Source organism: Gossypium raimondii, chromosome 5, assembly GCF_025698545.1.
Source record: "Gossypium raimondii isolate GPD5lz chromosome 5, ASM2569854v1, whole genome shotgun sequence".
NCBI classification, from domain to species: Eukaryota; Viridiplantae; Streptophyta; class Magnoliopsida; order Malvales; family Malvaceae; genus Gossypium; species Gossypium raimondii.
This window is the reverse complement of record NC_068569.1, coordinates 46,762,855-46,778,547: the sequence shown is the minus strand read 5'-3', so window position 1 is coordinate 46,778,547 and position 15,693 is coordinate 46,762,855. Positions and strand designations below refer to the sequence as shown.

Sequence of the window (15,693 nt, the reverse complement as noted above, 5' to 3'; positions counted from 1 at the left end):
GCTGAAGTAGATTTTATTCAGCTATTAATATTTGGAACTAAAGAGGGAATAAGAAAAGGAGAGGAAATGCGTCATAAGTCGGCAACTACTAAAAACACCCCCAAAACAACAATTGAAAAGGAAACTTGAAATGTTTTATATGAGAATGTAGTGGTTAAAGTGCTAGAAACCGTAGGATTCGGGCTTAGATCTAGAGGTTTCGGTGTTGATTTTGAAAAATCTAAGGTGACTTTGGGGTTTACAAGTTCAAAAGGAATGTTGTTGTCAAACTTAGAAAGTTTCTAGGCTTACTGACAATCAAAAACAGTGGTTGCCGCAATGGACGGCTAAAGCTACAGAGACAGAATCACGGCCAACATATCCTTTTCTTCTCTTATTCTTCTTCTGCCCAACCCAGCTAAGGTTCTTAAATTGGAGTCGTTTACACCGTGGGATGACAAGTCAGCTTTCCGTTACAGACGTAATGGAAAATGGTTACGGGTGACTGATTTATTATTTTTCTAAAGTTTAGTGACTGAGTTATAACTTTTCAAAGTTGGGTAACTATTTTATTATTTTAATTAAATTTGAGTGACTATTGGTGTACTTTTCCCTTAAAAATATCTTCTCTAAAAGCAGCTTTAAACCAATTGAGAAGGCGTGAAAAGCAAGAGCAGTGAGCCTGATTGCATGTCCCAGGTTTTGATGTTATCACATGTTGCTTGTCAACAGGTTTTTTACACAAATAGTATAGAAAAAAAATACTGAAATAGGATGTCAGAAAAAATTTACCAAAATAGGTTACTTTTTCATTGGAGCCTATTAGATAGGCGCCAATGAATAAAATAATATTTTTTTTGAATAAAATATAATTTTATATTTTTTCGGGTTAGTATATAACCCGTATAATACATAGTATTGGCGTCTATCTGGGAGGCGCCAATGGTGGTGCCTACCTGGGAGGCGCCAATGGTGGTGCCATTCTGAGAGGCGCCAATGCTGTTATTTTTCCCTATAAATACCCCTAACACAGACATAAATTTTACTCTAGAAACGAAAGAAATAAGAAGGAAGGAAGCAGAAGAAAAGAAGGAAGGAAAAGAAGAAAAAAATTAGGTATTTTGGTTTTTCTTTTTAAATAGAATGTAGAGTATTGTTAGTAATTTTATTATTTGAAAGTTATTTTGTCATGTTATTAATTTTGTTAGCTTCTGAATGAAAAATTTTGCATTAAAATTTTTATGTAATTTGTTTACATTTTGAAACTGTTTTAAGAAATTTGAAATTCTTTTTTACAGATCAAGTATTGAAAATGGAGAATCAGTTTTTTGTATGCGTTTATTTCGATGGAGAAATTTTGACAACAACTGTGGGATGTATATTTGAATGTCGCAAACAAGTAGCAATGAGATTTGATAGAAATATTTCGTTTGATGATATGAAGGAAAAAATTAGTGAAAAAATTTATAGACATTGTGGGAGAAGGATATCAAAAGTTTTCTACAAGTTTCCAGTTTCAACAGATCCAATAAAATTTACCGAAATGGAACTTGTAGACGATGAAGACGTGGAGACAATGGTCTCTCTTTATTGTGGGACTGAGAGTAACAAAAATGCACCGATTCAGTTATTTGCTGAGTTAGCCAGTGTGGAGGCAACTGAAGATCTCACTCCATTAGGTGAAGAAGATGGAGTTGAAGCGCTATGTATGGTGGTTCTGGTATCGTATGTTGATAGTCAATCACCTATACATGGGATAAATATTGATCTTAATGCTACAGCCGAGACTGATGTGGTTGGTGATGATGTATACTATAGTAGTGATCCTGTTGATTACGAAGTGGATAGTGAGAGTGATCCCGACGCAGACGAGGTCCCGGATGATATTGACGATGAAGGCGTGAATGAGGATGGAAACGTTAATGCGTCTTCAGTCGGAAACCAGATTCGTCGTATTGTGATACACAATAATCCTAGGGCACACATGTCTCGGATAGACCCGATGCAAAGACAGTAATCGAGTTTCGGAGTACCCGAAATACCACATGCTTACCGAATGGGCGTATATTCTGATCCAGATGAGTTACGCGTGGGCCAGAGATTTGAAAGTAAGGAAGAATGCATGTTAGCGATTAAGCGGTATAGCATGAATATATCAGTAGACTACAAAGTCATCGAGTCTAAACCAACATTATATATTGGATGGTGTTGGAGGTCGGCAGAAGGCTGCAATTGGCGGATACGAGCTGCATTTATGCAGAAGTCGCAGATGTGGGAGATATGAAAATTTGTTGGGCCCCACACATGCACTTCAACACGTATGACAGAAGATCATCGAAAACTTGACTCCAAAACTATCTGTACATGCATCATGCCAATGGTGAAAGACATGCCGACCATTAAAGTTTCGGTACTGATTGCTGAAATACAAGCACGATTCCAGTATCGAGTATCACACTGGAAGGCATGGATAGCTAAACAGATGGCAATGGAGCAATTGTACGGAGATTTCGATGCATCGTACAATGAATTACAGGGATGGATAGCCGCTATGAGGGAACACGTGCCGGGGACTGTAATTGAGTTGCAGACACGATCTTATTATGGGCCAAATGACCAACTACAATCGAGAAAAAGAATTTTCCATCGGATGTTCTGGACTTTTAATCAATGTGTGCACGCATTTCCCCACTGCAAACTATTTGTGCAAGTAGATGGAACCTGGCTATATGGAAAATACACACAGATCTTACTTCTTGCGGTTGCTCAAGACGGCAACAGGAACGTACTCCCGATAGCATTTGCCATCGTCGATAAGGAGAACATGAAATTGTGGGAGTTCTTTTTTACCAACCTGCGGAGGTATGTGATTAGCAATGATAATATTTGCATCATTTCCGATAGAGGGAAAGGATTAATTGCAGCCATTAGGCGTTCTGGTGTACCGTGGAGATCTGTTTACTACATCCGGCACATCGCGGCTAACTTCCAGCGAGATTATAAGAATGCAGACTGGAAGTGACAAGTTGTGAGAATGGGTAAAGAATTACCTTATCTTTTAAATATAAGTTTTAATGTTTTAGAGCAATACCGTAACTTAAATTTTTTTAATACATATGCAGCGTACGAGCTAGAGCCACACATTTTTCACCAAAGAATGGCCCGGCTTGAGAGTGACATGGAGGGTCAAACCAACACATCTTTCCGGCAGTGGCTGGGTACCATGGAGCCGTGACAATGGGCTCAATGTTTTAACGAGGGCTTTCGTTATGGTCAAATGACTACAAACTTAGTGGAGGGGATCAACGCTGTGTTATTAAAAACACAACATCTTCCAATTTCATCTGTCTTCTCGGGAACGTTCTACAGGTTGGCTACCTTGGTGCCAAGAATGGGTCAGCAGCAAGTGAACCAGATGGAGGCGGGACATGTCTTTGTCGAAGGCATTAGGGATGCAATGGTTGTAAACCGTCGAATGGCGAGGTCGATGACAGTAGAAGTATATTCACGACATAATGAAACGTTTCGAGTTACAGAGACCATCGGTTGTCGACCCAGTATACCACCTAGGTCCTACGGAGTTGATCTCCGAAATAGACGGTGCGATTGCAGGAGGTTTCAAACACTTCATTTTCCATGTGCACACGTCGTGGCAGCTTGTGCTAAAGTTGGGCTCAATGTAGAACAATTTATCGATGAAGTGTACACCATCGAACGCACGTTGCGTGTATGGGAAAACGAGTTCCCCGTGCTTCCTGACCTATCTACTTGGGAGGTACCTCCGACGACCTTCGAGCTAGTCCCAGACATAAGGTTACGTAGAAACCTAAAAGGTCATCCGCAATCATCCAGAATCCATAACGAAATGGACATTAGGGAGAAATCTGACAGGAATTTGTGTGGCGTATGCAGATTACCTGGTCATAATCGGAGTAAATGCCCTCTCCGAAACTACCATGTTGGATAATCGTCTCAATCGGGTAGAAATTGATATGCACTTCATTACATAAATATGGTTTGAATCACAAAATTGTCTACAATTTGTTGCAGTTATGGAGACATTTTTAAACCATTATAATTTTATTTAGATAAGAACTATCATTACATAAATATGAGGTTGTTTATTACAAAAACCCCTAAAATTGATGGTTTGATTGTGTGGTTCTAGGGGTATATTTTTGTGGAGCTCGACGCTCACGTTGTGGGCGATTACGGTTACCAACATTCTCCTCAACAGTATGTTGGGGTGTGTGAAACATAGATAAATAATCATATGTCTCAAATGCCATCGATGAACTTGATCCGGGAGGAGAGGAGTACGACGGCGGATATTAGCCGGAAGGAGCGGAGTACTGAGGTGGATACGAGGCCACAAAATAGTCATCGCCCCCTAATTCTAGATGATAAGAACTATCCCTAGAATGTAGTTCTGGCTCTGGCTCTGGCTCTAGTGCATGATGCAGATCTCAAAGGGGTTGCGTAATTCGTGTCATATGCGGAGGGACTACAATCGACCACCCACCGCATGTAAATGGTTTCCTGTCTCACAAGTACCATCTTGTATATACTCTAACGAGGGCTGCAAATCCGGAGCACGATCCATCTGAGGTACCCTCCCGAACCGGTTGTTCCATATCATAATATATTCTTCGTGCACTTCTTCCCAATTATCTCCATACCTCCCCTTCTTGCCCATCCCATGGATCCCCCCCAATTGTACTGGCAGTGTCGGGATATACTGTATGCAACCGAACTGCCGGAGTACTCGATTGCCATGATACCACTCCACTACGTTAAAATTGATAATGGGTGCACTAATACACCATAGGTTTGAGTGGACGTGGGCAGATGATGGCATAATTGCCATAATTTTCGGAGCAGAATACGGCATCCAAATGAACTGCACAGTTAATAACGTTGTTATATTAACGCGGGTCGAGTGAGATAAAATAATAAAATTAAGTTTATATTCGAAAAACTTACCCCCTCTCCAGTATGATTCTCAATCATTAGACGATATATCGGAACCGTCGGTGACCTCCCGATACCCGGATTAGTACTCCACCTACGAAAACAAATTGTTAGAATAATATAATATAAAAAACTCAACTAATTATTATAATGAGTAAAAATTCATCACCTATTAACTAGTGGAAATACATATGATTGATGACTAATGGATGCCAAGAATGGTATCCGGTAAAGTGCCCACGACTGCAGCAGTATGAGGCATCCGCCTATGTCAACCGTAGAAGGATTTGTTGTCCGAAAAAGTTCGCGATACAGCATGGCTAAAACTGCGGACCCCCAACTGTATGAACGAGTGTTATGCAAATTGGATAATAAGGGTAAGTACATCAAGTGGACCTTACTGCTGTTTGCATTCGGCATGAGTACACCCCCTATAAGGTGCATAATGTAAGCTCGAACAGCCTGCATCACCTCCTATTCATTAGCAGTACTTGGCAAATGCTCAAAATTGGCATGTAGCCATGAAAATCTAAACCGTAATTTCCCGACTTGGCGAGCGTCCAAGTAATTCATTGCAAAGAGTAGCCGGCCTAGAGATTGAACTTACGCCCGTGACCACATTCCCGTCTATGGGAAGCCCGAGCTGTACTGCAACATCCTCTAGAGTGACGGTACACTCTCCGCACGGCAGATGAAATGTGTAGGTCTCCGGACGCCATCGCTCGACTAAAGCGAAAATCAAGTCGTATCGCAGATCAAAAGTCCGAATCAATGCCGCTGATCCGAACCCGACTAACTCTAAGTATGGTATTAGGCGTTTATCTGGCTGAAACCCTACACTATTAACACGGCCCCTCAATGCGCGGTATGGACCCTAACATTATTAAATTAGCAAAATAGTTATACAATATAATTTAATTCAACAAATAACATGAATATCAAAAATAAATTTTATTACCATCTCATTAATAGTACTTGATATGTGATTATTATTATTAATTAGAGAACCCATTTCCTGCAAATCTGCAATAAAAAAAATGAATTCAGTTAATTTGTTTCAAAAATCAATAATTATTGTTAAATAAATACAAAATCAAATAAAATTTAATTATATAAAAGTTACATTATATAAAAATTAAATGAGTTAACAACAACTATATGATTAAAAAGTCAGTTATAATTAAACTTTTAATAAAATGATTTTTAATTTTTATAAACTTTATATGTTAAACTCACCAAATACTAAACTAAACACAACAACTTATAGCTTAATCCTAAATTACTAATAAATTAAATTTTAAATAATTAAAAACACAAAATTTATAACATAATCCCAAATTACTAACAAATTAATTATAAAATAATTACAATATTCATACAAAAATTACAATATTACAATATATCCCCACGTTACAATATTCATACAAAATTACAATATTACAATATTCATACAAAAAATTGCAATATTCATACAAAACTATAATATTACAATATTCATACAAAAAATTTATAATATTCATACAAAATTACAATATTCATACAAAAATTACTAATCCAAAACTATAAATACAAATTTAATTATAAAATAATTACAATATTAATACAACATTACAATATTCATAAAAAATTATAATATTCATACAAAAAGTTAAAATATTCATACAAAATTCTAATCTAAACTATAAACACTAAATATAGATAATTTATAATTAATAATTAATAACAAAAAATTCACAATATCTTCTAAAATATATCCTAAAAAATTCACAAACTATAAACCTTTTAAATTATAAACAAAATTATTTATTAAAAAAATACATTACCTTTTTTTTTCTTTCTTCTTCTTCTCCTTCTCTTCTTCTCCTTTCTCTCTTTTTTTTTCTCTACCATGTGGCGTTTGGGACCATTTGCAATTACTTATAGGCAAAATAAAAAAAGCATGAAGGGACAATTCATTAGCAGCAGCATGCAGGGGCTGCAATGGTGGGCAGAGGCCACCATTGGCGCCTCTCCATCAGGCTCCTTCATTGGCGCCTACTTGACAGGCGCCACCCGACCCGACCCGACCGTATTTTGACTTGTATTTTTTAAAGAAAAATATTAAAAAAAGTATAAAATTATATTTTATTCAAAAAATTATTATTATTTTATTCATTGGCGCTTATCTAATAGGCTCCAATGAAAAAGTAACCTATTTTGGTAAATTTTTTTCTGACATCCTATTTCAGTATTTTTTTTCTATACTATTTGTGTAAAAAACCCCTCTATCGCCGCTATCTACAAATATTAATATTATTAAGTAGAATTTACCCCTTCTAAACGGGGTTGGAATATACGCCATATTAGACAAATTTTTGTTCTTCTATTCAAAGTCGTTCTTATTCGCAAATAAGAATTTCACCCAATTGAAAAATGAATCTTTACATTATTATAGCAATTATATTTACTCTTTTATGAGTTCATTTTTTACTCATTATGTTACTTGCTTTTCATTATTACTTTTTACAATTTATATTATAATTGTTTTACTACACAACATATGTATTATTTTAATCTTCTCATACCATAAGCTTTTTTAATATTATATAAACAATATCGTTACTCGTTAAACTAACTTAAGGATAATATACCGTAACAGATACCACCAACTTAATATGTAATACAATTAACTCATCCTACATCAGAAGCGCGACCTTGAGAATGATATGATAAATGGTGCCTTCTTTATTCAACCAGGGAGACCAATCCAAAGGGTTGACAAGGGGTTTTTTATTAAAATGGGTTAAAAAAATTTTATGTACTGAAATGGGGTGTCAGAAAACTTATTTACGAAAATGGGGTATTTTTTTCATTGGAGCCTATCTTAGAGGCGCCAATGAATAAAAAAATATTAAATTTTTTTCTTTTTTAATGGCGCCTATTAGATAGGTGCCAATGAATATTTTATATTAAAAAAATTATAAAATATAATTAAATATTTTCCCGGGTCAGTATATGACCCGTATAATACATAGTATTGGCGCCTATCTTAGAGGCGCCAATGGTGGTGCCTATCTGAGAGGCGCCAATGGTATTATTTTATGTAAAAATTTGTTTCAAAAAATTAATAAATATTGTTAAATAAATACAAAATCAAATAAAATTACATAATATAAAAGTTACATTATATAAAAATTAAATGAGTTAACAACAACTATATGATTAAAAAGTCTGTTATAATTAAACTTTTAATGTAATAATTTTTAATTTTTTATAAACTTTTATGTTAAACTCACCAAATACTAAACTAAACACAACAATTTATAGCTTAATCCTAAATTACTAATAAATTAAATTTTAAATAATTACAAACACAAAAATTTATAACATAATCCTAAATTACTAACAAATTAGTTATAAAATAATTACAATATTCATACAAAATTACAATATTCATACAAACAATATTACAATATTCATACAAACAATATTACAATATCCATACAAAATTACAATATTCATACAAACAATATTACAATATTCATACAAACAATATTACAATATTCATACAAAATTACAAAATTACAATATTCATACAAAATACTAATCCAAAACTATAAATACAAAATTAATTATAAAATAATTACAATATTCATACAACATTACAATATTCATACAAAATACTAATCAAAAACTATAAATACAAAATTAATTATAAAATAATTACAATATTCATACAAAATTACAAAATTACAATATTCATACAAAATTACAAAATTACAATATTCATACAAAATACTAATCAAAAACTATAAATACAAAATTAATTATAAAATAATTACAATATTCATAAAAATTACAATATTCATACAAAAAATTACACTATTCATACAAAATACTAATCCAAAACTATAAATACAAAATTAATTATAAAATAATTACAATATTCATACAAAATTATAATATTCATACAAAAAGTTACAATATACATACAAAATTACCCATTGGCGCCTCCCTATGAGGGACTTTTAATGGCACCTCCTTATAAGGCACTTTTAATGGTGCCTCCCTATGAGGCGCCACCCGACCCATTTTCCCCTTTGACCCGTTGACCGTATTTTGACCCGTATTTTTATTTAAAATTTTTTTAAAAAATAATATTTATTCAAAAAAAGAAAAAAAATTAATAGTTTTTTATTCATTGGCGCCTCTGAGATAGGCACCAATGAAAAAAGTAACTCATTTTCGTAAATAATTTTTCTGACACCCTATTTCAGTAAAAAAAAATTTTAGCCTAGTTTAGTAAAAAACTCGCCGATAGAGAGTAGAAATAATATTATTTGTTTAGTAAAAACGAGTAAAATAAATGTAAAAGAGATTTTGAAATTAAAATTACAATTATGTAAAAAGAGATCGCAAAATAAAATATAAGTATTTCAATATGATAAGAACTTAGTAACATATAGAATATCAGTTTAGATTCATAGGTTTAATTATCAATGCAAAAATAATTTTCAATGTTCCATTTTCGTAAGTAAGTTTTCTGACACCCCATTTCAGTACATAAATTTTTTTTTAACCCATTTTAATAAAAAAACCCCTTGTCAACCCTTTGGATTGGTCTCCCTGGTTGAATAAAGAAGGCACCATTTATCATATCATTCTCAAGGTCGCGCTTCTGATGTAGGATGAGTTAATTGTATTACATATTAAGTTGATGATATCTGTTACGGTATATTATCCTTAAGTTAGTCTAACGAGTAACGATATTGTTTATATAATATTAAAAAAGCTTATGGTATGAGAAGATTAAAATAATACATATGTTGTGTAGTAAAAACAATTATAATATAAATTGTAAAAAGTAATAATGAAAAGCAAGTAACATAATGAGCAAAAAAAATGAACTCATAAAAGAGTAAATATAATTGCGATAATAATGTAAAGATTCATTTTTCAATTGGGTGAAATTCTTATTTGCGAATAAGAACGACTTTGAATAGAAGAACAAAAATTTGTCTAATATGGCGTATATTCCAACCCCGTTTAGAAGGGTAAATTCTACTTAATAATATTAATATTTGTAGATAGCGGCGATAGAGAGTAGAAATAATATTATTTGTTTAGTAAAAACAAGTAAAATAAATGTAAAAGAGATTTTGAAATTAAAATTACAATTATGTAAAAAGAGATCGTAAAATAAAATATAAGTATTTCAATATGATAAGAACTTAGTAACATATAGAATATCGTTTAGATTCATAGGTTTAATTATCAATGCAAAAATAATTTTCAATGTTCCATGATAAATTAGTTATAGTTACCAACGAAATGTCTAACAATCAATCTCTTATTATCTTCTCGATAACTAAAAGCAAACTCATTGAAATTATTTCTTTTATTAGCAAAGAACCTTGTAACGAAGCGCTAGGATTCGGTTTATTAATAGCATTAAGAATTAGAGAGATCCAATTCTAACCAATAAACACAGACAAACGGGTTTCATTCAGATTAGATCACATATTCACAATCAATTGCATTCTTCAACATACACAACTATGTTATTCATTACAAGTATTAAAATAATTAAACAATTACAAATTTAAAAATTCTAATGGACAAGACAAATATTTTAAGTTATCAAATATGAGCTTTATATTCAACAAACCTAAATATTTATAATTAAAACAAAAGATATGCAAATACCAAAGAATAAAGAAAATATTAAGAAGAAATTAGACGTAATAAACTTAGAGAATCAAAATGCTAATATCTCTTTAGCTAGGAAAAAAAGTTTGGAAACTCACGTAAAAGAAAACACATAAATTAATAAAACAATACTAAGGTGGCTATATGTGGCTTTCTCATTCTAAACCTAAAACTTTGTATTTATAGGGCAAAATTCGCATAAAGGAAAAAAAAGACAAAAGTACCCTTAATGAATTAAAGTAGTTTTCTAGGTTTCTGGTAGATTTGTGTCACGAACTTTTAGGTCATTTTTGGGCACTTTCCGAAATATCTCCCATCTTTAAATCAAATATCTTGAAATATTTTGGGCACTTTCTATCACACCCTCGTTAGGTGAGCTAGTTCTGTTTGGTAGACTACGCTGGCGAAGACCGCCTAAGTCGCAGACTTAGACAGGGTAAGGTTGGTAACTTCGTGGTGAAGTACTTTGTTGAACTTCATCGATACTGCAGCATTCCACTTCGCGGAGTGGCGAGAACCTTATTAGGCGAACTTTCCCACTAATAAGTTTGCCACTCGTGTTCTTGTATCGCTGCTAATGTAAGTGAACTAGTTAGCGGGACACGTTTTAGTCATTTAATATCCTAGTGGAGCTAACGTGTTAGTAAACAGAAAATTTGAAGAGCCTCGTAGGATGTGAATAATTAGTGAAACCATGTAAGAATGATTACTGATTAAAGTTAATCCTGAGTGGGATTTGGATGTGAGTTATCTATAAAGAGGATAACCTGGTAGTGGAGAGAAGACTTTTGTTTCATTTTCTCCTGCTAGACTTTGTTATCATCGAAGAAAACCAGAAGAATTTTTCATCATTAACAAAGGTGCTATCTAAGCTTCTGTCTTAAGTTGTCTGCTGGTAAACTCTTAAACCTTTCTTTAAGTTTTACCAGATAGACAGAAGTTGTTGTAAGAGAGGTTCAGTAGGATTTTTCATTTTGTTACTGGATAGGAAGAAAACTTCTATCTAGAAACTATTTGCATGTCTATGGATTCATGTTATTTTATAGAGTTTTCATTGTTTTTTATGTTTAAAGAAGTCATTTTATTGTTATAGCCAAAGAAATGGAAGAAGATCCCAATGTCAAAGGGAAGGAACCCATAGAGTAGATAAAACTCTGAGTAAAAAATTCTGGTGAGCTCCTTCATACCTTGAGTCTGATATCTGCGCTATTTCATTTAACCTTTATCACTGAACAACCAAGTAAGTGCCTTTGTCATTTGGTTTTGGTGCTCGTGTCTAAGGAAATGCATTTAAGGAGTTAGTGCATGCAAAGGTATTTAACAGACCTAGAAATCTAATATATACATGGTATAAACACTCTTTCCTTGGTGCACAAGCTTTGTATCCAGACTAGTGTAAGAAGGCAACGGAGGGATGTTGCATATGGTGATGAAAAAAGACACATGATAATATGTTTTGCCTCCAGTATGGCACTCTGCTGCAAACTGTGGCTAGTGAAAACCTGACCTTCTAGGAACACATGTGTGTTTGAAAAAAAGGGAAGGATGTTAGGGGGTATGAAGGTGATAAATGGTAAATAGCTCTAATGAGCGGCATGAAGATCAAAAGTTAGCATAAGGAAGGGAGTATGTGAGAAAAAAGGGTACATGTGTGTAAAATAATGAGTGCATGTTGCATGAAATGTAAACAGTAAGTTTGATAGTCATAAAAGGATGGTCCACGAAAATGGCGTACACGTAGAGTAGTTGTAACACCCCTCACCCATCTCCGTCGCCAAAATTGAATTATGGGATGTTACAGTAATAAACATGAATAGGAACATATCAATTAAATTAAAATTTCAATAAATCATTCATCATATCTCAACATTCAAACTAAACATGATTATAATACAATTCCGAGCTTAAATTGAGCTTATGAAAGCTCTCAAACTAAACCGTTATCAAATAGGGTCTTATTAGAAAACTTAATAAAAAAAGGGAAAAAATTAGAAAATAAGGGTCACAAGGCCATGTATCTAGGTCGTGTGACAGACTATGGCCATGTGTGCTTGAATCAGAAGACTATGTCGTCAAGCTATGTAACAAACTGAAGTCATGCAAGGATGGAGTCACACGGCCGTGTTGATAAGCGGTGTAACAGACTCGGGCCCTGTGGACCTAAATGCAAAGTTTTCACTAAAAACCACATGGTCATGTCCTAGACCGTGTAATAGATTGAGATTGTGTGCCAAACTTTATTGACCAAATAAACAGTACCACACGGGCCTGTGACCAACTCGTGTGATAAACTGTAATCGTGTGAATCCAAAACTTCTCAATCAATATAGAGCACACAGTCGTTCACATGTTCGGGTGTGACACACGATTGTGTGTCATCCCATGTGTACCAATAGGTACCCTATAATGTATGTTACAAAACTAAATTCATACATATACCAAAAGTAAGCACTTAACCAATCTTTATACTTGTTCAAAATACACAAAAGCATACCAAAAACATGTCATTTTCCTAGTTCTAACCAATATGCCATAAGACACCATCACAAACATGAAACAACACTAAAGTTTAACTCAATTTATGTCAAGGTAGAAAGTGACCAAAAATAATCCATTACACAAACCAAGTACATTCTTCAATAATCTAATATTGACCAAGAATGCTAAATCTATAACTTATAAGTTTGATGCCAAAACTTTCACACATACCATGTAATATTCTGTTTTTCAATAGTGTCAAAAATGGTGGTTTCAAGACCACAATTTCGACATGTGAAGTTGTGTTTTATGGTTTAGTTAATGTTTAAAGAGTTACACTAGGGTCGTATTAAATTTTGGTAATGAAATTTAATGTTTAGTTAGTCAATTAATTAAAAATGATCAAATTGTAAAAAATGTAAAATTAGCCACAATTGAATTATAGTGATTAGATGGATTAATTATTATTTAAGGGAGTATTATATGGAAAATTATGCCATAAAACAAGTTAATGGACGGTAATGGGTATTGTTTAAGCTTAAATGAATGTTTTATTAAAGGGAAGTATGGTAATTTAATAATTAACCATAAAAACAAAAGATAACAAATTATGTTATCATCTTTATTGTTTTCTTCATCATCGATTGTAAAGGGGGAAAGACACCATTTTTGGTGCTTGAAGGTTCAGTCACCATAGCTCTTTGCATGTAAGTAATTTCCAACTTGTTTCTTGTAATTTTTATATTTTTGAGATCGTTGCAACTAGGTCTTACTAACCCGAACCTTCGTTTTTGAAACTGTTAAAATTTTGAATGTTGCCATTGATGAATATTGAATGTTCTTGATGTTAATGATGAGTTTGAAGTCTTGGTTGTGATTTTGGATTGTTTTGTAAATTGATTTTTGTTAGTTTTAGTTAAAGGATTAAATTGTTGAAATGTTAAAAATCTCATGGTATAGTTGTGAAATAGTGATATTTTAGGGACTGTTTTGTAGCCTTACATATTGGCTGGATGGGGTTATTTTCAAAGGTGGATAATTTGATGATTTTTGGGATAAGGGACTAAATCGCATAAAGTGAGAAAGTTAGGGGAAATTGTGTAATTTTTGCAAATAGAAGGGAACAAATTTTAGAATTTATTAACGTATGAAATTTAAGCTAATAAATGAAATAAATTATATTTTAGATCAAGATTTTGTTGATATACGAAGGAAAGGAAAAGTAGTAGAATAGTTCTTAAACTTTTATAAATTTTGCAATTTAGCCAAGGTAAGTTCGTAGTTATTTGCTATTCAATGTGATTCACTTGTAATTTATGTGGATATTATCTTGTTAGTTGATCTCTCTGAATGTACATGTGAGTATAATTGTTAGGAATGCAAGTATCATATTTATATATATACACATGAAATTGAGAAGTAGATCTTAATAGTGTTTCTTGGATATAGTATTGGATGAGTCTGTAATAAGTTTTAATATGAATACGGAAATGTGAAGTGATTTTATTGCACCTCGGTGCCTCTGATAGCACATTTGTGCCCCTGACTGCACTCCGATGCCCCTAATCACACATTCGTGCTCCTGGTTGCACTTTAGTGCCCCTGTTTTGCATCTACGATGCCCCTGAAAATGTATGAGGTTTAAGTAGGTGAACTGGATAATGCTGAACTTGATTAAATGATATGAAGTGATCTTGAAAACTTATAGATAAAGTAGTTGAGAATTTTAGTTATCATGTTATAATATTTAAGTGATTTCTTTACTAAAAGCAAGTCAAGTAGATTTTACCCTATAATCTTACTAAGCCATTTAAGCTTAATGGATTTTTCTCATGCTATTTTGTAGTTAACGGTTGTAGATGGCTCAAAGGATCAACATCAAAGCTCATACTATCAATTTACTCTTGGTAGTTTTTATATCTCTTTTTGGTTGTGGCATGTATATAGGTTTTGTTGTAAGAAAGTTAACATTAAAAGTTTGTAAGATATGAAAAGTTATTTAGTATTTGTGATTATGTTATGTGATGTTGAATGGTAAATTTTATTAGTATAATTAGAAGATAATAGTATGGTTGGTTATGAATGTTGATTTAGGTGTGTTAATGGATAAGGTTTTGGTGTATTGTTGGGATATAATTAAGGTACCTATAAATGTTGTTTGTTTTGTCCATAGGATGGTTTATCTTTTAGGTTTACCTTGTTGGGCAAGTTTTGGCTTGATTTTAGCTTGTTTAATGAGCAAATTGGAAAGCACACGACTTGGGACACGGGCCGTCACGCGACTGTGTATGGCACACGGTCACCACACATGGCCGTGTGTAATCTGTTAGTTTTAGTGCGAGTTTCACACGGTCTGAGACACAGGCTAGCACACGGCCTGCGACACAGTAGTGTGAGCCTTGTCAGTGAGTTACACGGGCTAGCACATGGTCTATGACACGGCCGTGTGTCCCTGCGACACAGTCGTGTGACCCCTATTTTTTCAAAATTTAAGTTTTTCCAAAAACTTATGTTTTGATACAATTTGGTCCCTGAATACTATCAATCAAATTTTAGGGCCTTGTAAACTTGAAATAA

General features: G+C 33.3%; 2 protein-coding genes across 2 annotated transcripts; both read left to right on the top strand.

Annotated features, from left to right (window-relative positions):
* Positions 1-2,086: 2,086 nt before the first annotated feature.
* On the top strand, positions 2,087-3,943 carry LOC128041017 (uncharacterized). The gene is made up of 2 exons (XM_052630296.1): positions 2,087-3,017; positions 3,102-3,943. The coding sequence occupies exon 1, from the start codon at positions 2,300-2,302 to the stop codon at positions 2,999-3,001; it is 702 nt and encodes a 233-aa protein (XP_052486256.1). The 5' UTR covers positions 2,087-2,299; the 3' UTR covers positions 3,002-3,017; positions 3,102-3,943.
* On the top strand, positions 3,137-3,946 carry LOC128041091 (uncharacterized). The gene is made up of 2 exons (XM_052630415.1): positions 3,137-3,210; positions 3,349-3,946. Exons 1-2 carry the CDS (start codon positions 3,137-3,139, stop codon positions 3,944-3,946), a joined length of 672 nt encoding a protein of 223 aa, XP_052486375.1.
* Positions 3,947-15,693: the final 11,747 nt, after the last annotated feature.